General features: G+C 50.4%; 1 protein-coding gene and 1 long non-coding RNA gene across 2 annotated transcripts in view; one reads left to right on the top strand and one right to left on the bottom strand.

Moving 5' to 3' along the window:
• LOC115851597 (uncharacterized) overlaps positions 1–24,675 on the top strand; it is a 298,398-nt gene that overhangs the window by 220,372 nt on the left and 53,351 nt on the right. Inside the window, exon 3 of the long non-coding RNA XR_004038858.2 lies at positions 19,358–19,440. This is a non-coding gene — a long non-coding RNA (uncharacterized lncRNA). The remainder of the gene's footprint in view (positions 1–19,357; positions 19,441–24,675) is intronic.
• On the bottom strand, positions 5,017–5,907 carry LOC115851685 (small ribosomal subunit protein uS2B-like). The gene is given in 2 exon segments (XM_060304985.1): positions 5,017–5,517; positions 5,519–5,907. Coding segments are annotated over 2 exon segments (852 nt in total). The 5' UTR covers positions 5,870–5,907.

Here is a 24,675-nt window from a genome sequence, read left to right as displayed (position 1 = left end):
CCAAGCCCTCAGAGGAAACTGTCCTCTGATGGCTTGCCCCAGTGGTCACAGAGCCTTCAAGAGGCACCCTGTGGCCGAGGGGGACCAGTCTGCTCTGGCAGAAGATGAAACAAGTCAAATGAAGACAGAATCAACCCCAGTCTCGCAAAGTGGGGCTCCTCCACTATAATACCCCCAGACAAGGACATTTCACAGTCTGCCGCCCTCTCCTTCCTCAGCTTCTCCTGGCCTTCACAATCCAGGAAGTTCTTAATACGCATCAGAAACCCTTTCTTTCTGCAGTGCAAATCCTTGCCCTGAAGCAGAGAGAGTCAATCTTACACTCTTCTGAGTTTGCACATCCCTGCATTTCTTTTTTTTTTTTTTTTGCGGTACGTGGACCTCTCACTGCTGTGGCCTCTCCCGTTGCGGAGCACAGGCTCTGGACGCGCAGGCTCAGTGGCCATGGCTCACGGGCCTAACCCCTCCGCGGCATGTGGGATTCTCCCGGACCACGGCACAAACCCGTGTCCCCTGCATCGGCAGGCGGACTCTCAACCACTGTGCCACCAGGGAAGCCCCCTACATTTATTAAACAGATTCTCAGAATGCTATCAAATAAGTTAATGAGGAGCCTTGTATAAGTGAGAATAATTTCTGTTTCTCTGTCCTAATTTACATTTGTCCATTTCCTGAGGTTCCATCCTATTAAACTTTAATTTGCTCCCCTCTCATCCCAAACCTTTCAGGAGTCTGATATTGGAGTTTTCTTCACACAGTCAGAATCTCTTGGGCTCTAATGGATTACACTTACGGGTAGGCAAGGTATATTTTGTCCCCGAAGTGATTTCCAGATGGGAAGACTGGTCTGAAGGAGAGGGCGAGAGTTTGGGTGATGGGAAAGCAGTGGTGATAGTTCTCTGATGTTGTTTATTTTTGTTTTGGTACTTTTTTCGTCCCATTTTGAAGCAGTTGTGGTTTGAGTGATTTTCTTCTATTACTCTCGCAGTTTCTGTACTTGTGAACTGAGGGGCAGGCGGTTAGGGGCTGGGTGTTCAATCCCACTCTCCTACTTTTATCTTTAAAATATACGAAGAAAGCATGGAAATGGGGAATGCTTTTGGTTCCTTGGAAAGGAGTCCCAGAAAAGAAATATGTTACATTGAATGAACCATATAAAATCACCATTTTTAAAGTCAAAAATGGTTGAATATTGCTGATTTCATATGGTTCAATCCAGTACAGTCAAACTTCGTTAATTCAGACTAATGCGAGGAAGGTTGGTCTGAATTTGCTGGAGTGCCACAAAAAAGTCTGAATTATGAGATCATTTTAAAGACATGCAACCTTCCTGCGCCCCAGCGCTGACAGTAACAGGAAGTAGGTCAAAAAAATACTGTCTCTACAAGTCCATGGAGGGATGTCTGGTTAATAAAGGCAATTTATAATGAGCTACAAATATGTTGGGTAAAGGGTGATTTAATCTAAGGTGTGCTCGAGAATGCTTGAGAAGTTTACTCTTTTAAGGAGCTTTAAATGGTTTCCTTCTGATTTACATACATGATTAGTTTCCTTCCTTCGAAGAGAGCAATTGGATGGCTGAAGTTTACTGTCTGAATTATTTCTTATTCCAAAATGGTGGATTCCAAATTAATGATGCTTGACTACTCTATTCCCAGCCTCAAGGTTGGACATTAGGTTAATGAAAATCAATGGAGACTAGCTCGCAAGGATCAAGGAGGAGGAAATATACTTGACAAAAACATATGCGACATGAAAAGTGAAGCTGGTTTTCTTGAATGCTTCATATACTGACTCTGAAGGCAGTTTCAGAGGCAAAGTTCCAACAGTGTTCAGAGTAATAACAGCAAACTTGAAAGGAGTCAGCCGCATCCTACGGAACCGCTTCGAAGAGCAACGTAATGTGAATGGACAGATTCCAACCTTTTATGGTTTTAAAAAATGCTCTCGTGTGCTCGTTCTCCTAGGATAATATTTATTCCTTTAAAAATATTCTTAAAGTTTCCTTCTAAATAATAGCAATCTCTAGTGACATTTAAGTTTATCAGCAAGTGATTTTTATCCATCTTCTGCTTCCCTGAAACTCCAAGGGTATGCATGGATAGGTGGGAAGGTGACGGAAATAGAGCTGAGGATTGGTGACCAGCAGAGACAAAGATCGATAGGTTGTTTGATCAAATTGGGATTAGGTATAATCCTAATTTTCAGGAGTGCACCAGTGGTGTATGGCAAAGTCTGTCCTCACAGAGTTCCTTCTCTGGCTTGTGTGTCCTTCCGATTCAAGGGGGATATTCTCGAGGAGAATACTTCTTTCTCAGGATGAGTTGGTGTACATCCCACCTTACTTTTTCCTGTGCTGCCCTCTTTTGCTTTGAAATGTCAAATAGGGCTCAGAGGAGGGGCAGATCAGACTAGGCTACTGGAAGGAACTGACTCGGTTTTCAGTTAACACGTCTCCACTAAAAGGGGATATGAAATAAAAACGGGGCCAGAAAAAAGATGGGTGGTTACTTAAGAAAACGAAACAGATCGGTGAGGGAATGTTTCTGTATCTTCATTGTCGTTACACAATTCTATGCCTTTGTCCAAAACGCGTAAACCTGTACACCAAAAAGAGCAGGTGGACTGGATGTAAATTAAAAGCAACTAAATAAATGTGAAACAAGACCAGTCCTTCCTTGGTAACCTGCAGAGTGGATGCCCGCGTGGTGAGGTCTTCCGGGCACCTCTTCCAGCGCTGCCACTGACCAGTACCGTGGGCCTGCCTCCGGCGCTGTGTCCCTGCCACAGGAGAAGGAGGGCCACAGTCTGAGTGTCCCTCTCGCTCTGCGTGGACTCCGTGGTGAGGAGACTCCATGACAGCGCCGTGCCCAGCGGAGCGAGAGCCCCACTGCTGCTCCTTGAATGAACTTGATCTTGCGCACTGCTGTATGAAGTGCAGATGCTCTGATCTTGTCCTTGTCAGAGTCATTCAGTCAGGCGACACTCACTGGATGTCTACCTTGTGCCGAGGACACAAAGTAGTGCTGGCACTCGGGCAGAAATAGGAGACTGCAGCCCCTGGGCTCGAGCTCCTCCCTCCTTCAGTGGGGGAGGCAGCCTGTAAACAAATGATTAGAGCACATTGTAATTAATGCTAATAGAGGAGCATGCATACTGCTCCCGGGGGCACGGGGGAGGGGTGACTCGCTCAGCCTCAAGTCACCACCCTCCAGCTGCTCCAAGAGTTCCTGTGCTTTTGGGCCTGAAAAGAAAGAGGCTTTGCGCAAGAAGGCACTGATGCTTGGTCAGCTCAACGCATCATCACACACACAGACACACCTCACACACATCATTCACAATACAGCACACAGATACAAGACATCACACACAGACACAACACATACAGACACACATCACACACAGACACCTCACACTTCACAGACACACACACCACAATCACACACAAGACACACATCACACACAAACACACAACACGTACACATCACACAGACACACATCACACGTGTATCACATACATCACACACATCACGTATTACACAGAGTACATCCTCCCCACACAGACACACACATCACAGATATTACACACGCGATACACACTACACACACATCACACAGACATCACAGACACGTCGCAATCATATAGAGACACTCACAGATATACGCATCATACACAGCCACACACATCACACAAATATACACATAGACACACACATCAGACATCACATACGTCACACATATCACACACATCACGTATCACACACACAGACCACCCCCCCAAAGACACACACCACAGATACTACACAGTCACACACATTACACAGACACATATCACACACACGTGCACACACACACCCCTGAAGACCTCCCCTTCTCCTATAGGGTGATTAATGTCAGCCCTGCCCCCTCCTCCTCGTGGACCACAAGGGAAACGGCCCAGGCACAGCTGGAGTCGGTAACGCCCCTGCTGGGTTGGGTAGTGGTTGTGGGTGAATTCCTGCATCTCACTGCGATCCTTCCTAAGTGCCTTTTCCTCACCGGCGGCAACAGTCTAGGCTGCCCGACAGTCACCATGGCAACGGTCTTTCTTGCCATCTTCTATAGTGCAGGGGCTTCCTTGCCGGAAGGAAGGTGCTGGCCCCTGACCAGCACCTAGCCAAGCCGCAGGCTCTGTGCCCGCCTCTCTGGGTTGTTTCAAGGCCTTAATTTTTGTGCCAGGTATCAACAGTGGACTGGAGCACGTGGAGCTCTGCTTGTCCAGGCCTGATCCCTCAGCTTCCTGTTCAGTTTCAGGAGCTGCTGACAGCAGCTGCTCTGACACAAGGTGACCGAAGAGGTCCTGAGTGTTCAGACCGTCAGCTGCCAAGGACAAGGTGGCCACGCCAAAGAGATGAGCTGGGAGCTAGTGCTGGGCAAGTTAGAGCACGTTGATTGCAGGGTAACCGGGACGGCAGAGACTGATGTGCGGAGTGAACAAAGGAGCCAGTGATGCAGGGGCGCACAGACTGAAGGAGAGAAGTATCATAGGGAACAGCCCCACTGACCAGGTATTGTACAGAAGAGGGAGCAGAAGCAGTCTGTGCGGCGTCTTTAGTATCTCTTGGGCCAAATGATGGGTAGAGAAAAGGCCACAGAAATTGCTTCTCCTTCCTCATGCTTCTGAAAAGTCTCCTAAGCCTTTCAAAGGTGAAGGCGCTGCCTTTGAGGAAGTGAGCTCCTCGTCAATGCAGATAATCAAGCAGAGGCTAGGTGGCCATTGGGTGGGCATTCAAGTACGGGATGCACCTTAACTGTCTCATCCAAACCTGACTGGTCTTGCCGTTGTCCTGCGAGTAGCTGTGCCGCCCATGGTGCCCACTTTCTTACCTGTGAAATGAGGGGTGGGACCAGAGCATGACTCAGACCTCTGTATGTTTCACAGCCCTGTGTTCAGATCCCCCATTTTTTTTTTTTTTTTAAGAAACTGTTTATTTTTCATCAACCTATTTCCGTTTTAAGAGTCTGTGGAAGAACAGTTTAAGACCACTCAGTGGTTGTTCCTACCCACTCGGTGGCCTGGGCAGTGGCAGGCCGAGCACTCCAGTCTCCAGTGGGGAACTGCTGAACAGGCCCAGAGGGCACCTGCACACCTTCGGACCAGTCCGCTGCCTCAGGCTGAGGAGCGGGGAGCTCAGGAGGTGGGGCGGTCCATTCGCCCTGAAATTCCTCCTTGGTCACAATCTTCTCAGCTGCCGCCTGCTCTTCCATTTCAATCTCTTCAGGATCTCTGTAGAAGTAGAGATCAGGCATGACCTCCCATGGGTGTTCACGGAAGATGGTGCCACGCATGCGCAGAACTTCCCGGGCAAGCATCCACCACGTCAGACCCACTGAATGAGCTCCCTTGTTGTTGCGTGGGATGGCAACGTCCACATACCGCAGAGGAGAGTCTGTGTTACACAGAGCAATGGTAGGCAGGTTAACGTAAGAGGCCTCTGGGAGAGGCTGGTGGTCAGCCCTGGGATCAGTAACCACCGACCAGAAGTCTTGGCTCCCAGAAGCCTGCCTGGATCTGGTTAGTGAAGATGCCAGGAGAGAAGCAGCCAGCAATAGGAGTGGCTCCAGTGGCAGCAGCTCGCTGGCCAGTATCCCTGGAGGATACGACACTGACATCAGCTGGGTTTTCAGTGGCAACAATGGCACGAGCTGCCAACAGAAGCATCTCCCAGGTTCTCTTCAGATTTATGATGTAGATGCCATCACTTTTCCTTTTGTAGACGTACTGTTTCATTTGGAAGTCAAGGTTGGTGCCACCTAAGTGGGTTCCTGCTGCAAGGAATTTGAGGACATCCTCCTCCTTCATTTGCAGGACGTCAAGGGCTCCGGACATTGTGAAAGTTTCCCTTTAAGTTACGACGGGAATCCAGGACAAAGCCGTATGGACCCCTGTCAGGCGCGGAAAGCAGATCCCGTTTTTTAAACCTGATTCTGACTACATGGCACCTAATTTTATAGGTTTAAAGCACTTCCTATTGTTCTGAGCACTTTCCTGTTCATGATCTTATCATCTCTTCCCCATTGCTCTCTGAAGTACATAGAGCCGGTATGATCACAGAGGCAGGGAAGGTTCTGCCTTCTGAAGGCTACCAGTAAGTTAGCAGTAGAGCCAGTGCAGAGGCCAGGTCTTGGGTGTGCCAGCCCACCGTCCGTTCTTGCCCATGGCACGTTCACTGGGCAGATGAGCCCGTGGAGCGGGGTTATCAACAGTACCGTGAAAATAAAAGTCTGGCTGTCGGTTGCTTTCAACTTTGAGTTTGCTGCTAAACTCCGAGACACAAAGTTGCTAACTATATGTGTGTGAATACATGGGTTATGTAAAAGTGATTTGTGCCCACGGATCTGGGTGGGGTATAAGTTGAATAATAAAAGTGTCTAATAAGCCTGAACTGGTCTCCCTTAAAACTTGTCGTGGCAGTGCTGAGAAGGGAGGGGCTGGCTACTGGGTCTGCTTGGTATTGCATCCAAGCTGAAAATTCAACAGGCGTATGGAAACATCAAATAAGATCTCACTGCTCTAATTCTTTATTCCGGCCCCTGGGGAATAATGCATCCAGTGCAACAACCCATTATCCCTGTGTGCTATTGTAAGTCCCCTTTCTCTACCTTTTTAAAAATCACTGTCTCTTCCTTTTTTTTTTTTTTTTGTGGTACGCGGGCCTCTCACTGTTGTGGCCTCTCCCGTTGCGGAGCACAGGCTCCGGACGCGCAGGCTCAGCGGCCATGGCTCACAGGCCCAGCCGCTCCGCGGCATGTGGGATCCTCCCGGACCGGGTCACGAACCCGCGTCCCCTGCATTGGCAGGCGGACTCTCAACCACTGCGCCACCAGGGAAGCCCTGTCTCTTTCTTTTAATAAATCCAACCAGAGCAGTGAACGCAAATATGAAACCGTACAGTGTATGTGTATCTGCTGGACTCGTCAGTGGGTGATGGCTTTGCGCGTGGGAAACTCTCCGCGCTGACCTAACCTCTGTCTCCAGGTGAACTGGCATAATGATGAATCTTGCAGCACCCTACTCTTTCTTTCCGGGGGCTCCGATGACCTTTCCTCTTCTTCACCAGCTCTTGGTAAAGTGGGAGGAAGGGCACAGCCCTCCGGTTCCGCTTAGGATTTGTAACCTGAAGCCTGAGGCTTGTTCACCTGTGTGATGTAGGGACAGTGACTCAAGGGTCGAAGGAAGAGAAACAGGTGATGGAAGGAGGAGATTCACCAGGCAGGCCAGCCGTCTTGCCTTTGGGAGGGGCCAGAGGTCTTTGGGAACACGTGGGACTATGGTCCAAGCTGGACTCGGGGTGGGGGGGCAGCCTCCGTGGTGGTGGTGGAGAAGCCGCACATCTGGGAGGCCACGGAGTCCCAGACACAATGTTGAGGAGCCGTGAGGTCCTGGTCCTTCCTCAGGATTTGTGTTGCATCTACTCACCTTAGATGCTGGAAAAGTTGGGGCGGGTGGCAGAAGGTCAGCTGCTGGGGAGACAGAGGTGCTCTGGCTTGGTGGGACTGTCCTACTGGCCTAAGCAAAGCCCAGGAATGCTGTCTTCACTCCGCTCACTAAAGCTCTGGCTTCTTTTCCTAGTCAGAGCCATACAGGGTAATCTGGTCATCCCTGGAATCATCCTAACATTGACGAGGTCACTGCTGCAGCTCCCCTCCCAGATGGCCTTTCAATGTCTGCTTGCCCACTTCCAGGATCTCAGCCCACCCAGCGGCCCTGGCCCGCATTGGCTAGATCCAGTATTAGAAAGTCCCTTCCTTATGTGGAGCTGAACTCCACTGCCTTTCATCCTCCACCATTGGTTCTAGGTGTTAAGCTGGAGCTACGTGACATAAATCCAGCCACCCCCATGGGCCACCTCCTCAAACGTTTAAAGACAGATGTCCCATCTCTGCTGGGTCTTCTCTTCTCACGATGTGGTTGTCAGACCCCTCACCACCTGGTCACCCTGTTCTAGGGGTGAATCAGTTAGTAGGTCTTTGCTGTGTTTGCACTGTGGAGCACAGGTGTGAACGCCAGTCTACACTGAAGGAGGCTTCTCATCCTTGGTGAGCAGGTCAGACCCCCGAGAGGACCACATCTGCTTTCCAGGATAGGCTTTGGCATAGGCACTCCTGCCCAGCCAGCGTTCCGCATGAAAAGGTGGAGGAGGCAAAGCCTCTGAGGGTAGAGCCCTAGAGAGTAGCACCCATGAGGACCACACCTGGAATCGGAAGCCAAGACACTGCTGCCCTCCCCAAAGACCCAGCGTTCACATCAGCGATAGACTTCCGTCTTCCCAATCTGAGTGGCCTGGATCCTTCCCAGAATCAGTGCAGGGCTCCCGGAGGGCACAGGATCCACTGATCTCCCCTCAAGCCACGCGTCCACTCAGGATGTTTAAAATGGAAGGCACGACTATGACCTCACCCCGGTGGCGTGAGGCTGACACATGCAGTGTCTCTAAGCCGACTGAGCTCATTGAGAGCACGGCCAGATAATGCTGGCTGCAGGAGACTCAGGTCTGTTGCTGTCATCATTGCTGTAGCTTCTTGAAGGGTTTATTGGAAACAATCTTCAATTATACCGAATAGCTGCAAGTACAGTGCAAAAACCCTTTTTCTTCCTCAACTGTTTCAGAGTATGTTGCTGACATGATGCCCGTCACCCATGAATACTTTAGTTTATATATTCTACAAGCAAGGACGTGCTCTTACGTGACCATAAACAGTCATCGAAGGCAGGAAGTGACCTGATTCATTACTAACATTTAATCCTCAGACCCCAGTCAAGTTTGGCCAGCTGCCCCAGTGATGATCTTTAGAGTGAAAGGATCCAGTCGAGGGTCACACACTGCATTTCGTTGTTGTGTCTCCCTAATCTCCTTTACTCTGGAACAGATTCCCGGTCCTTTCTTAACTTTCCAGACATTGACACTTTTGAAGACTCCAGGCCAACTCTTTTGACTAATGTCCCTCACGTTGGGTTTGTCTGATGTTTCCTCATGAGTAGATTCAGGCTGTGAGTCTTCGGCAGGAGTTCCATAGAGGTGATGCTGTGCCCTTCTTATTGCACCTATCAGGCATCCCATGATTCTGATTTGTCCCAGACTTGGTGATATAGACTTTGATTACTTTTGTTTAAGGTGGTGTCACCAGCCTTCTCCACGGCAAAGTTACTCTTTTCCTCTTTGTAAGTAGCCATGTATGGAGATGCTTTGAGATTAGGTGAATATCCCGTTCCTTATCAAACTTCAATTTATTCATTTATCTATATCAGGATGAACTTGTGTTTCATATTTTATTCAGTGGATTGTACCTTATTATTATTACGTCTTTTGATGCTGAAATTGTCTCAGAGTTGCCCGGTGGGAATCCCTCCAAGCTAGCTTTAGTGTCCTTTTCACAAGTCCCCATCATTCTCTGAGTGCTTCCTTACTTACGGTAAAGTAAGATATTCCAAATTCGTATTGTACTTTCCCTGCCCCTGTCTGGAATCAGCCCATTTTTCAGGGAGCCCTGATTCCTTTCAGTGGAGAATGGTATTTAGAAACCAAGATCTAAGGGCTAGGTGTGCTCTTTGGTACTGGGGTGGCTCCCAGACCCTCTTGGTGGACAGAGTGCATGTATGTCTGCACATACAATGGCATGTGTGCGTTTATATGTTTATCTAACTGAATATTAAAACCGTCAGTTCACATAGATACCCCAAATTCCAATCTAACACCTCAGGATTCACTTTAGTTTTCATCCTTTTTGTGCCTGTAGCTTCCGTCTCTAACAGTGGGAAATCTGGCTCCTGTTGATCTTTCTTATTTGATCAATCTCCCCTTATGTAATCTTGCATTGCCACCATCACCCCTTCCTGGCACAGATGCCCTCCTCATCCTTCTTGGCCTCCCAGCCTGTCCCAGGCTGTCCCCCTAACCTGGTGAGGAAGACCCTCCCAATCCTCTTAGGTACCCATGCCCCTCGCCTGGCTGCCCCCTCCTGGGACTCCCTCCTTACCCTCTGGAGTTCCAGCACCCCACACCAGGCTCCCCCTGTGGCCCTCGTCCCATGCAGGAACCTCTCACAGTGTTCAGGCTCCAGACCCTGAGCTGAGCTGTCCCTTGGTTGGGTCCTCCTCTCCACACTTGTGCTCCAACACTTGGCTCTGGGCCACTGTGTCTCCCCAGTGCTGTGGCGCAGGTGCCCACTTTTCTAGGACGCCCCCGTCAGCACCCCCCCCGCCCCGTTTGTTTGTGGCCTGAATAGTTCAGGAAGAAAAAGAATAGGAAGAAAGAAGAGAGGTTGCAGCTGGGATTCTTAACTGCTGTCACCAGGGGGTCCTCCCTGCTCTCTTCAAATGAAAAGCTCGGGACAGCTGCCTGGCAAATGCTGGATTTGTAAAGGCCTGTGAGCAGGGCAACCTGCACTTTGGCACATTAAGGTGAAGTGCGGTGGGGACTGAGGCGGCCTTCGGGTAATATGTAGATTATCCCATTCTGAGGCACATTAACGAAGTGCTAATTGTGCTTCTGAATGCAGTTTGGTGCCAGTTGCAGGAATAACTCTGGCACCTGCTTGGACTTTAGACTTGCAGATTAACTCAAATGGAAAGAGTAGCAAAACAGGGAATAATTTGTTCTCTAATAAGCCACTTGGAAGCCAACTCATTTCTACAGTTGGTGTCAGAAAAGTGCAGCCCAGTGATTGGAACAGGAAGCTGTGTATCTGGTGTGCGGGGTTCTGTGTTGTTTGTGCCAACTTGCTGAACAGTCCACCTCACTTTGCATCCATTCGCCTCAGTTTACCTTCCCACTATTAGGGATGAGAAGAATTTTATTTACCTAGGACAGATTGGATCCAGAGAGCTCTGTTTTCTGTCCTTGTCGCTTGTACTCATGTGGACAGCTCCAATAAATTTGATGAGAAGGCAGAAGGGCAGGAAACGGGTATCTTCATTTCTGGGCGATTCTCTCAGGATGTGATTCTCAAAGTGGGGTCCCTGGACCAGCAGCATTGCCGTCAGCTTGCAGCTGGTTGGAAATGCAAATCCACAGGCCGCCCCTCCCCTCACCTCAGACCTCCTGAATCAGACGCTGGGGATGGGGCCCAGCGGTCTGTGGTTTAGAAAACCTGTGGCGTGATTCTGATGCACACCAAAGTTCGCCATGCGCTGATTGCTCTAGGAAATGTGGCCCAGTTCAGTCACGCAGGGTTTACCAGCATTTACTACTAAGTTACTCAGCATGTGGTTCCTGAGGTCCTACTGTGTGCCAGTAGTGGGGCTGAATTGTGAACAAGGCAGCCATGGTTCCTGCCTTCCCGGGGCATGTTGTCTCATGACTGATGCATTGAACAAGCAAACAGGTGGGCTGCTACAAGTGAAACCACAGGCGCTTGGTGGGAGAATCGTGGAGGGTTCCTGGTTTAGTTACACAGGGGAGTCAGGGATGGCTACTCTGAGCAAGTGACATCTACACAGCAGCCATGCTCCCTGGGAAGCCATGGAAAGTTGGCTGGAGGGAGGAACAAGGTAGGGAAGTTTGTGAACCCTCCTGTATCCGTGAAGGCAGTCAGAAGAGTGCTGGCTTGAAGCCCAAGATGCAGGAGCCGGAGTGTGGGCTGAGTCTCTCCTTCTTCCTTTCCTCGCCTTTGCTCTGATATGACTTTGGAGGAGGGACTGTGTCTCCCTGGCTCGGTGGGGGGAGGGGGGATGGGGGCGGCGGGGCGGGGGGAGCTCTGTTTATTATCCAGCCGGCGGAGATAGCATCATCATCATTTTCCAGGGGCCAGATATGTGCAATATTAAAAAAGGAATCATGTGATTTGCTGACAGTACTTAATGGGTAATTCAAGGGGCCTTATTATTCCTATACATCATGTCTGGCTTGTGACAGGCAGCAGGGTTTCTGGCACAGAGGGGAAGCTCACGTGCCTTCAGTTTGGGTTTTTCCTTCCTTCCTGAGGTGACACCCGGCATCCAAGTCCCTATTTGAATGGCTGGTCCCTGAAGCTTCGTCAGGGACCACTTGGTGCTGAGGTGGGTATTAAGGACGCAGTGGAGGGGGGGCGGTCTCTGAAGGTAAGGGCTGGCCCACTGCTCTGCTGGTGGTTGAATAAGGTTGATCAGCCCAAGGTCTCTGACAGAGAAAGCTGCCAGAGATGCTGTTCCCAAACCCACTGACTACTGACCATGTGGGCAGAGGACAGTGTGCTTACATTTGTACCAGAGTTGGGTCAGAGGCTCTCTTTTTGTTTTGCGATGAAGGGCACATATGCATCCCCAGCGATATTTCTCACAATGAGTGTATGTGGACGGGGGCTCCTCTCATCTGCTTGGGAGGCACTCTTGACCTCTGCTTCCCCAGCATGGTGCCTGGCAGATGAAAAGACAACCATGGGATGCCTGGATGAATGAACAGGTGGAGCAGAAGAATTGGGACTTGCCCTAAGGGTCAAGGGGCCAGGTCTTTGGAGCGGGGACAGTCTCCTCCCAAAGAGGACAGACATTAGGGCAGCTTTCGTGTGCTTGGTTGCATTATTCTGCCCCTATTATATATGGAGACCCGGTTAACGGGTTCCTGAGCTCTTGGAAGGGTGGTCTGAGTGGCGAAGTGACGTACGCCTAGCACTGTGCCCGGTGCAGTCGGGCTTTCAGAAGCTGTTGCTGAATTAATGCAATCCATCATGTTTTTCTTTGAGGTCAGGGATTATTATTTCTAACACAGTCATCTTCCCGGGACTCCCCCTGGCTGTGTGGATAGGGGGCAAGGCAAACTGCAGAGTGGGGAACCCTTGCTCACTTCCTTCTCTGCAGGGAATGTCACAGGCAGTGTTACAGGGAAAGATGGCCTAGCAGGGACAGAGGACATGAACGCTTTCTGGGCTGCCCCAGTGCTTTCCCGTCATTCCTCACTTCCATACCTTGTGCAGTTTTTGCACCTTGGAAAACAGATGTTGCCTTGTCTGTTTGTCTACACCAGCACCTCTTCCCAGGATACTGCCCAGCTGACCATCCTTGAGGCCAGGGGAGCTAGAGAAATTGTGCCTTTTTAACCCCATGATTGGGAAATTCTGACCATGCCTGCCATTCCTCTTACCTCTTGGTCATCCTGAAGGAGGCTAGGAAGGCCCATTTGTATATGGAGATAAGCTGGCGTGAGATAAAAATATATCTGCACAGCATTATTCTCTCTCTCTCTTTTTCTTTACAGTGTGCCAGTATGTTACATGTATTATATTATTTCTTTTTTTTAAACATCTTTATTGGAGTATAATTGCTTTACAATGGTGTGTTAGTTTCTGCTTTATAACAGAGTGAATCAGTTATACATATACATATATCCCCATATCTTTTCCCTCTTGCATCTTCCTCCCTCCCACCCTCCCTATCCCACCCCTCTAGGTGGTCACAAAGCACCGAGCTGATCTCCCTGTACTATGCGTCTGCTTCCCACTTGCTATCGATTTTGCATTTGGTAGTGTATATATGTCCATGCCAGTCTCTCACTTTGGAAAAAAAGTGGTCATGAAGAACCTAGGGGCAGGCTGGGAATAAAGATGCACAGCGTTATTCTTAATAGCCAGAGGTGGAAGCAACCCAAGTGTCCACTGACAGACGGATGGATGGATGAACAAAATGTGGTCTGTACATACAGTGGAATGTTAATCAGCCATAAAGGGAGGAATTCTGACAAATGCTGTAACATAGATGAACCTTGGAGATATCATGCTAAGTGACGTAAGCCAGACATGAAAGGACAAATACTGTGTGATTCCACTTATATGAGGTCCCCAGAGCAGTCAAATTCATGGAGACAAAAAGTCAAATGGTGGTTTCTGGGGGAGGGGAGAATGGGGAGTCAGTGTTGAATGGGTGCAGGGTTTCAGTTGGGGAAGACAGCAAAGATGGGGGGATGGATGGTGGTGGTGGTTGCACAGCACTGGGAATGTACAGAACGCCACGGATCTGTACCCTTAAAAATGGTTCAAATGATCAATTTAATGTTACGTGTATTTTACCACAATTTTTAAAAGGTCTGCAGAGGGGCAAGTTGGTGCTGCAGGTCGGGCCTTCTAGATGCAGATGCTGGAGCGGAGTTTGGGCTGCAAGGTGACTTTGGGGACCCACACTTCTGAAGGAAGGGGGAGGAGGTAGGTTTGGGAAGAGGAGGACGTTGGACTGAATCTGGGGTGCGGGCCCCAAACCCTGGGGCTCTGGCCTGAGGACTACTCATCAGGCAAAGGGACCTGGCCTTTGATACCCGTACTTCTTCGCTCATCCCCCTGAGGGCTCAGTGCCCTCAGCTGAAGCTGACCTCGACCACAGAAGGGGACCTGTGGCACTTTTCTGTGTCTACCACGATTGGGAAATCAGAGGCCAAAGAGTCATTTGCAGGTTGGTTAAGGCATAACTACCTTCATTTAACAGATTGCTGACACTGATACTCAGTCAGGGGAGGTGAAGTAACTTGTTCTATCAGTGGGCAGGTCTAGAACCATATGCTCCCAACTCTTGGCCCACTCCACGTCCAGCTGCCTCACTGGTCCAGTACTCAGATCCTACCTCTGTCTCGTCTCTGACCTATGGGGTGATCACACCCATTTTACCTACCTTCTAGAATTTCCAGGAAGACATAGGTACCCGAAGCGAATACACTTGAATCAGACACCATGAATGGGGTATTGATAACACAGCAATAATAACAACTCAGACATGAATGGGTTGGTGCGCTGATTCCACTGGTGGCGACTCACTAGGCGTCTTTGTGTGAATCATGGTTTTCATATTTGTATGCCTTGTGCATTGATTCCCACACATTATTGAGCACCTACTAAGTGCACAGCACTCTGCATGACCCAGTGAAGGACACAGCGTAGTGCCAGCCCTGGAAGATGTGCCCCCCTGGAGGGGCAGGACAAGCTAAAGGACAGGGCCAGGCAGCCGTGGAGAAGTGCCCAGTGAGTGGGGTCGACACGTGTGAAGAAGATGTGGGCCAGGGCACCGGCCTCAGCACTCTGAAAACACTGCTCCCCCACGGGATGCTCGAGGGCCGTGGGATTGTCTACTGAACAAACCCTTCATGAAAAATCACAGTTTAGCCAAAAAGCCAATATCCAGCTCTCTGCCCAAAGTCTCAAAGATTTTGAAACCCTTCAACTCCACGCCAGCATTTGCATCCAGAGGGCCCGGGCTTGTTCCTGTGCGGACCCACTTCTATCTCACTCCGAGCTGGCACTGTCAGCACATGGGCCTTTCTGGTCCCCTTCAGCAGAGTGACAGAGAGCAGACTGTATTATTTCCTAGGGCTGCACACTGGCTGGCTTAAAACAATAGAAATGTATCGTCTCACAGTTCCGGAGGCTAAAAGTCTAACATCAAGTGTCGTAGGGCCACACTCCCTCGGAAACCTATAGCGGAGAATCCTTCCTGGCCTCTTGTCGCTTCTGCTGGTTTGCTGCAGTCCTTGGTGTTCCTTGCTTGCAGCTACAGCTCTCCAGTCTCTGCCTTCGTCCTTACATCGCATCCTCCCCGTGTCTCTGTGTCTCGCCATGGCCCGTGTGACTTCTTAGAAGGACACCCCAGTCCTATGGACACCGTATCCACCATGACCTCATCTTAACTAATTACATCTGCAGTGACTCTATTTCCAAATAAGGTCACATTCTGAGATACCAGGGATGAGGACTTCAGCATATCTTTTTTTTTTTTTTGGAGGAAAGACGCAATTCAACTCAGAGCAGAAACCCAGAAAATACATTAGGTATCTCCTGGACACACACGGTAGAAAAGGGTGTGTGTGATGTGGGTGTGTTTTCCATGAGTGTGTGCGGAGGGTTGTTTTGCCTCAAAGTTGGTGGGACACCAATATGTGTAAACTTTGACAGACACACTGGGGTACTATTTACATTTTTATTCTCAAAGCCAATTATTTAAGTAAAAGCATTTGCTTTGATTACGGCCTTAAGTGCCTTTGGGGTGCTCTTTCCTAGGATGTTAAGTGTAGCAAACACTTTACTGACACTAACTCTGATCAAGGCCAAAGGCCATAATCATACCGGTTCCGTCCTGGAGAACTGAGGTCCAAGCGGGAGCAGACTTAATAGGTTTCCTCCTCCTTTTATCTGTTGTGGGTATTTGCTGACGGTTAGTTGTTAACAGCATAAGCACCTACCTATCTCTGCATGTGATTGTGTGTGTGTGTGTGTGTGTGTGTGTGTATGTGTGTTGGATTATTCATTCTCGTCTCTCTCCGCACATTGTCGATGTGTGAGGTGTGAAGGGCACACAGAGAAGAAGGACGGCATCTTTGGTTTGAAAACAATCTCCAAAACAATGGAATGTCAAAAACCAGGCAGAGGCCAGAGGGGATTCTGTATGTGAAAAAGGACACACCAGTGGCACTGGGTGTATTCCCTGGCTGCGTTCCTTGACTGAGCAGACCTCTTACCTGGCTGTCTCTTCTCTCTGGGAAACTCCCTCTCTTTTCCCAGGAGGTGCCCTGGGTCAAGGGCACTTTCCAGAGTGGAACTTTCTACAGCTTCGTCAGGTTCTTCCCAGCCTGGTTGCTAGGCAATGATGGTGCGCACTAGAGGGGCTGCTCCTGCCTGGGTGGCTGGCTCACCATCCCATCTGCAATTTAAATTCCCTGACAGGCAGAAGCAGCCAAGCTGTTCACTTGAGATTGCAAAAAGTTAGATTGAAATACAAGGAATATCCAGTGCCTGAAGCCCTTCATAAATTTTGCCTTGATAGTAACTGGGAGAGAGACGGGGAGAGACGGGGAGAGAGGGGAACGTGTTCCACTTTAGACCTGCACAGTCGATTTACATTTGATCAACGTGTCCCAGGCCTCCCTCTGCTCCCGGCCTGCTCTCCTGGCCTCCCCGGGGTTCTCCACGTCCCTTTCCACGCATCTCCCTATCCTGCCCTTTGGGTGAGTGAGCCTCTGAGCATCTCTTCTGCCTTTCCATGGATGTCTGGACAAGAAGAAGCAGGGATGTAGCCACTGGCTAGTCAACCGCACCCACAGGTCCCACTGCCACCCCGTTCCTGGGCCCTCCCTCTCCTGGAGTAACCTGCACCCCTCAAAGGCCCGCAATGACAGGTCCCTTGGCAGAGCCCAGAGCAACAGCTGTGTTGACAACAGCTGGATCCTCCAGTCTGCCTGGGCCCTGACTGGCGTCCTTGGGGGTGCACCTGAGGCTGTCTCTGGCCTCAGTGGCAGGGGCTGAGGTGGCAGGGAGTTGGACAGCAGAATCTCTGTAATTTTCCAGCTCAGATCCGTGAGGTGAAGAATCAGGTGCAGGGAAGGAGCCGCGGAATCCGCTTCTCTGGAGATTGGATGTTGTGATTAGCTCCCCCTTCAATCTCTCTTCTCCTCTCCCTGCTTTCACTCTTGGGCCCTGCCCTTTCTATCTCAGGCTCGTCCAACTCTTTCTTATTCCCTTTTCTTTCTTTTTCTCCCGGTTCATCAAAGACTGTCCTTGAGGCCTCTGGCATTCCAGCGTCTGTCAGCGGGAAGGGCGGACACAGCTGGACTCTGGGACTTAAGGGAGAAAGCTGTTTCCTCTGCACGCCACCCTGGTCACCTCCTAGTGAGACATGAAAGTGAAAATGGTGGTCTTGAGGGAACCATACGCAGTTCCTGCCCTCTGTGAGCTTTCCCTCTTAAACTGGATTATTTATACCTAATGGAATACAAGATTAGGACCATTGTCATACAAAACTACAAGCATCTTGGGCGTTGAGGGGGTTTAAGAGTGAAATTAAGCCACTTAACACCTACTAGGATAGTTATGATTAAAAAAACCTTGAAAATAACAAGGTTGGTGGGGATGTGGGGAAATTGGAAGCCTCATGCATTGCTGGTGGGAATGTAAAATGGTTCAGTCACTGGGGCAAATAGTTTGACAATGCCTTAAAAAGTTAAACAGAGAACTACCATGTGACCCAGCAATTCCACTCCTAGGTATATACCCGAGAGAATTCAAAACAGATACTTGTACATCCATGTGTGTGACACGACTGTTGACAATTGCCAAGAGGTAGAAACAACCCAATGTCCATGGACAGATGGGAGGATAAAGAAAATGTGGTATATATCCATAAAATGGAATATTATTCACTCATAAAAAGAAATAAAATTTTGACATGTGCTGCAACATGGATGGACTTTGGAAATATGCTAAATGAAACAAGTCTGACAGAAGGACAAATATTGTATAATTTCACTTATATGAGGCACCTAGAATAGACAGATTTATAGAGATAGAAAGTAGAATAGTGGTTACTTGGGATGAGGGCAGGGGGAAGGGGGGGAGTCATTGTTTAATGGAAATAGAGTTTATATTGGGGATGATGACAAACTTTTGCGTATAAATAGTGATGATAGTATAAAACATTGTGAGTGTACTTAACACCATCGAATTGTATACTTACAAATAGTTAAAATGATAAGTGTGTATGTTTTGTCATAACCAAAGGGTGAAATGAAGCAGCAAGTCTGGGGGGAAGTTCCTAGTATGATGGGGGAAGGGGAGAAGGAGGTGACCAAGCAGAATCTCTACGCCGAGGGGCACAGGCCTTGCTGGCCCGTGGTGTCGGGAGAGGGGGGCCTAATGAGGACAGTGAGAATGCTGGGAGTGACCTGGGTCCTCGGAGAGCATTGACGACTACTGCCACCATACAGATGACAAAACCAAGGCCCAGAGATCTCCCCAGGGTCTGGAGGGAAAAGAAAAAGGGGGACGAGTGTCTGGCCATCCCATGGGGAGTAAGGTTTAGGCAAGATGACATCCCTCCCAGCCACCCTCCCCGCCCCCCAGTACTGGAAACAGTTGCAAATGTACATCGAGGGAGGCGTGGTGGGAAAGTTGGGAGGACCTACCATGAGGAGGGAGAGGCCTAGGGATAATTAAAAGGCAGCCATAGCCTTGAGGGGACATTCGTGAGGGTCTCAACAGGATTCTGTGCTGCCCATTGGTTTCCACCTCTGGCCACTTCTCAAGTCCAGTCAGGGCATCACCTCACTGCCATGCCCTCCCTGCAACTTGAGCCTTGGAGACGGGCTGCCTTTGGGTCCTCTGTCGCTCTGGATGAGAGAGCAGGGAGAGGAATAGCCTGAAACCGAGGACCAGGCACTCAGCCCAGCTCTGAGGGGCCCAGGAAGTTCTGTGGAGGGCAGGTGGTGCTCTCAGAGCACAGGTGGAGGCAGACAGGACTTCTAGCATCCGTAATGGCACCGGGGGTGGGATTATAACTGGATTCCCTCTCTCTCTTTCTTTCGTGGTGCCCCCGGAGGACGCATGCTCTCCTTGCCTTTGTCTCCTCACCCCCGTCTCTCCTCCCTCCCCACAGGAAGCCCTGGGCAGCGGTATGTGACGCAGGTGGCCATGCCTCAATGCCAGTTGTGTTCAAAGCCAGCGGCCCTGTTTTCTCAGGTAAGCCAGACGAGCTTCCCTCTACCATTTGATCTTCATGTGTCTCGTGGTTACAAATAGCTCAGCCTTCCCGGTGCTGACGGCAGCGCTGGGACATTACAGTAATGTGCACATTCAGATCAAGTGCAGGCAGAGATGCTACAGCAGCTCTTCGCCATGGAAGACTCAGCCTTCAATAATAGCATTTGGGGTCCCTCTGGAACCTTCCTCCGCAGAGGCACCTGGGATACCTCTCTCCCTCTCTGCGCTGCAACCCCGGGAGCTGAGGGGGGGCAAAGATGATTCTTGTTTTTGTTGATGAGGAAATGGAAATTCAAATAAGAGAACATCGTGCAGGAAATAAGAGGGCCAGGACTGTTACCACAATGATGATGAGACAATAATAACAACAGCAATACTTCGTGTGCGCCTGCTGGGTGCTGCTTCCTGGGGAAGCAGTTTGCCTGCACTGGGGCAGGTGCTGAGGTCAGTGAAGTCCAGGATCTGTCCCGGGCACAGGGACAGAGGGAGCCCCACCTCACAGCGAGTTCTCACTAATGCTCCTGACCTCTCTGTCAGGTAAAGTCAACTCAGGGCTGGTCCCAGGACAATCCTAAACTCAGAGAAAGCTGTCCTTTCCCTCCCTGCCTCCATGCCCCTATCTTAGGGTCCTCATGCTGTCGCTGGGACCTGACCCCTGCTCTCTCTTGCCTTCCTGAGCAGAGTTCCCCTCCCCCAGTCCTAGATCCTCTGGACCTAGCTGGGAGCAGCCCCTGCTTTCCAGGAGGCTGACTGCTAAGGGGATTGTCTAGTTTTCGGCTACTGTGCTGCCCCACTAACAGCATTTTTATTTATACAACCTTGGCAATGCCTTGCCTTAAGGTGGGAACCCAGTGACATGGTTAAGGGCTAAGATGGAACCACCAGCGACATTTCAAAGTCAAGAGTTCCGGGCAGGGAAGTTGGCCCTGGCTCTGTCCACACCTTCCCACCACAACTGCCCATTTCGTGGGAAAGAAAACAGAGCAAGGTAGCATCAGCACCATTTGCTAACGCTGCTATGTATACCTAAGTGAATTTTCCAGGACACATCTCTGAGTTGGAAGGCAGCGTATTAGAAGGCCCATTTTTCAGGAGAGGAAACTGAGGCACAGAGAGAAAAGCCTTAGTCAACCATAAGTAATAAATGGTAGACATAGAACCAGATCCCAGGCTTCCTAGTCCCGTGCTCTTCTGCTGCTACACTCTGCTTTGGCCCAGGTTCAAAGCTGCCAAAATGGACATTTTTTTTTTAACTTTTAGGCTGGTGGGTGACTGAGTAGAATCTTCGCGGATGCTGTGTCTCCTCTGGGCTCCTTGTGGGGCTGTTCGCTCCATTGGCACAGCTCGGTCTTTGAATAAGTGAGAGGAGCTTCTGGAAATATCAGTACATGGAGAGGACGAAGGGGAGAGGGGCATCTGCCTTTGCCCTAAATCCCAAATAAAAGGCTTCCCTGTCCCAGAGAATTAAGGCAGCCCCCTATTTTTTCTCCTCCCCTATTCCCACACCCTCCCCATCTGAGTCCTCAGAGGATAGACTCAGCTCTGACACCCAGGGAGAGGAAGGCCTTCTGGTTCCATTTCCACTGACCCTGTTCTATAAGCCCTTCCTCTGGCAGGACGCAGGGCAGTTGCCTGATTTTTCAATGGACAGTCTCTGAGCATGGGCTGGGGCCGTGCAATTCACTGTGCTAACAGCAGAGGGCGCCCCTGACCTTGGAGAACGAATCATACCCGCCCCTTCCTCAGCCTTCGCGTCAGCCTGGCTTCTTGGGGGCCTTGCAGAGGGCAGTGCTCTGGGGGGAGTCCCAGGCACACCTGTGTCCCCGATCTCTGCTTCCTCCCTCCGTGTGCCTCTGTCTTCTGCTCTGTCTCCAGGGAAGCAGAGGAACAATAGGCTGTGGTAGACAGAGGAGAGACAGCTGAGCTGGGCTTGTGGGGACACTATTGCCATGTGGGCACGTTATGTCGAATTAGTGTCCTCATCCGAGGCTTGCCAAGCATTGTCCTCATAGGAGCATCATCAGGACCAGCTCCAAGCGGGAGAATGGATGCGAAGGGTCTGTAAACAGAAGGGTGCTCTAGGGATGCAACCCTGGACCTACCTGAGCGAACTGGGGCAAGTCCTCGGTCCCCGTGTGCAGAGTTCCTGCATAACACAAGGGACTGAACTGGAGGGTCGTCCACCTCTCCAGCCCCTTCCAGGGCTAAAAGCTGGGATTCATGTCAGCACTTTCTCGTTTCTTTCCACGGTTATGCCGGTCGGTGCCAGCACTCTGATGGCCACGTGGCAGAGCTGGGGGTGTGTGGGGACCAACGCGGCACCTGTAAAGTTACACCAAAGGTCTGATGGCAGCAGGGCCATTGCCTCCGTGTCTCAGTGCCCCCTCCTTCCCGTTCACTGGGAAGAGAATCCCTTTGAAGTCCTTACCTCCTGGAAGGAGGTCAGACTTCTTTCCCTTACTGGGGACCTTCCCTGGTCACACTCACTCTATCCCGATGCTCTGACATGGGTGGGGCTTGAGGGGGGCGGCAAAAGAGCCCATGAAATGGTTTTTCTCCTCCAAGGGCAGAGTTGTGGAAGAGGCTGGGAAAATCCGAGCTCTGGTTTTGGCTCTCCCATTACCTCCTTGGGCACTTGGGAGAAATCGCTGCACCTCCGAGTCTCAGTTTGCTTATCCATGAAGTGAGAGTTTGGAGATGGTTTCCCCTGCCTTTCCCATTCCAGTGTCTGTGCTCTCTGGGTCCTTGTCAAGCTTGTGTAACATCTGGCTCTTTGAAGAAGGGAAGTGAAGACGGAGGAGGCTGGGAGGGAAGAGATACCATTAGGAGGAGAGCAGAGAGGCAGGGGTGGAAGGAGAAAAGGAAGGCTGTGCTGGGTTGGTTTATGCCTGCTCAGAAGCGGGCAGCTGACCTTTGAAGACTTGACGCCCCTGGGCTGAAGGTCCTGAGACTATGGGGGGTGGGGTGACGGTCCTGGTCAGCTAGGAAAACACATCTTGGTGGCCGTCTGAGTGCCATCCATCCATCTAGACAGACTCCAGCCTCTCAAGACATTCAGAAACTGAAACTAGAGCACCTACAGCTCTGGGAGCCTGTGTGTGTGTGTGTGTGTGTGTGTGTGTGTGTGTGTGTGTGAGACGCACAGATGCCCATGGGACAGAAATACAAGCACAATGACACTTGTATGGGCAGGTGTCCACGGTAAACATGTATTCAGCCCCCACACACACAGGGACACACTCATGAGCTCATGTACATACACAAGCCAACGTGCCTCCTGTTAGCAAAAGATCACATTGACCCCTAAGGCAAAGAACTGTTTACTTGAAGAAGCATCTCTTAAAACATATTAATAGAATACTTAGGCAGATTTTAACTTTAAAAACCCTGGAGAAGCAGAGACGAAGGTGAAGAGAAGGCAAGGGGGCTGGGGAGTGGGTAAAGGAGGTCTAATGACAAAGCACTTAGCCTGCATGTCTGGGCTTCGGCGTAAGCACCATATTTAATGATACATTCAACCTGATTTTCCAACTCATTGAAAACACTCGCCAGCTGCTGCGGAGTGACTCCGTTTGTTGTGTACATGAGCTTGCTCTAACGGGGACCCCTGGAAGGAAGTCTCCAAGGAGAGCTGCAAATGAAAACTGAGCCAGAGAACTTAGGGCTGGCTGTTTTGATTGGGAGGTGGGGAGAATGCAGAGCTGGGGCACAGCCAGGAGTGTGGGCAAGGTTGGGGGTTCCAGAAACTTCCTCGGGCACATCCTGGAGGGGAACTCTTGTAGTGGGCAGTGTGAACTTCCTTCCTCTTGTGCCGCCCCCTCGGCAGACCCATATGTACAAACACGTGCAATGACGCATGAGGTTTTCTAGCACCTCTCAGGATGGCTCCCTGAGCTGGCTTCTCTTGCAGACGCCTGAACTGTCTGGCCCTGGCATCTGTGAGAAACAGGCGTCACCTTGCAAGGCCCCGTCCCTCCTAAACATCACCTCCCCGGGTTTGTCACGGATCCCTCTCCTCTCTTCTCCCAGCCACTGCGCGCTGGGTCCTTAGTGCTGTAGGCTCCCCCACTGTCCTCTTCTCTGTCCTGTCTGCCTCTGACAAGCTCTTAGAGGGAAGAAGAGGCTTTCCCACTGGCACATGCAGGTGCATAGCCAGGTTTGAGGGCTGCTGGCTTGTTGGAAGGTGGGATGGCGCTCCTCCAAGGAACTGAGACCCTGAGCAGTGAAGTTCTGGTCAGAAAGTGGGGATGTATTTACAAGAAGGTAGAGGCAGTTCTGGGTAAGGGACCTGGTCATCCACGGGTCAATTTGATCCATTCACATTGTAGCCCGTAATCAGCCCTCGGTTTGGGAGGAAAGTTTAGCAAGGCCTCCAAATCTTGCCTTGAGACAAGTGGGACCTGAGAACCCCTACTCCACTATCAGAGACCCCTCGACCTTGGCCTTTAAAGTCCAAAGCCAGGCCCACGTCTGTGAGGGCCGGGAGCGATCCCTTCCCATGGAAATGGATCTCTCCATTTCTGGCCAGGAGATCTGGCCCTGACACGATTCTGTGGGGACCCAGTCATCAGAAGTCGTCTGTATTAACCAGATTACGTGGCTGTGGATCAGCCAGATGGAGTGGAGGAGGCCTGGCTCTCCCGCGGGGCAGCTGCTGTGCCAGGGTGTGATCTGCTGTCAGCATCTCCCGCTTCCAAGCACATCACTTTGTCTCTGGCATGTCTCCATCAGGTGGGGGCGGGGACGGCCCGTGCTGGGGCAGGACCTTGTACGCACAGTGAGTCAGAGAAGGCTGAGCTTGGACCTCTGCATCCCTGCCCCACGGACCCCCCAGGTGACCTCCCAGCGTGCTCAATTCTGGTGGCTCTGCTGTGAGAGAATTATTATATTAACGTGTCTGTAGCGCTTGCACATTCAGTTGAAATGTTTTGAAATCTTCTAATAAACGACTTTGGAGGACAGTGTCTGTAGAATTGTGCAGATGTGACCCTCCTAACTAGACAGGGCAGCTCACAGGCCAGTTAGATGTTGACATAAAGGCCGACGTCCAGAAGAGAGACCAAAGCCTGGTCATCCCGCTGACTAGCAGCAGAATCATTTCCCATAACATATTCCTTCTAGAAAGTCCCTGCTCTCTGTGGTTCAGTATTTCCCTAGTTTTAATTTTACTTCACTACGTAACCTCAATGCTGATTTCTTTTGTGAAACACAGTC

The sequence above is a fragment of the Globicephala melas genome, chromosome 9 (assembly GCF_963455315.2).
Source record: "Globicephala melas chromosome 9, mGloMel1.2, whole genome shotgun sequence".
Lineage (NCBI taxonomy): Eukaryota > Metazoa > Chordata > Mammalia > Artiodactyla > Delphinidae > Globicephala > Globicephala melas.
This window is presented reverse-complemented; position numbering and strand designations above follow the sequence as displayed.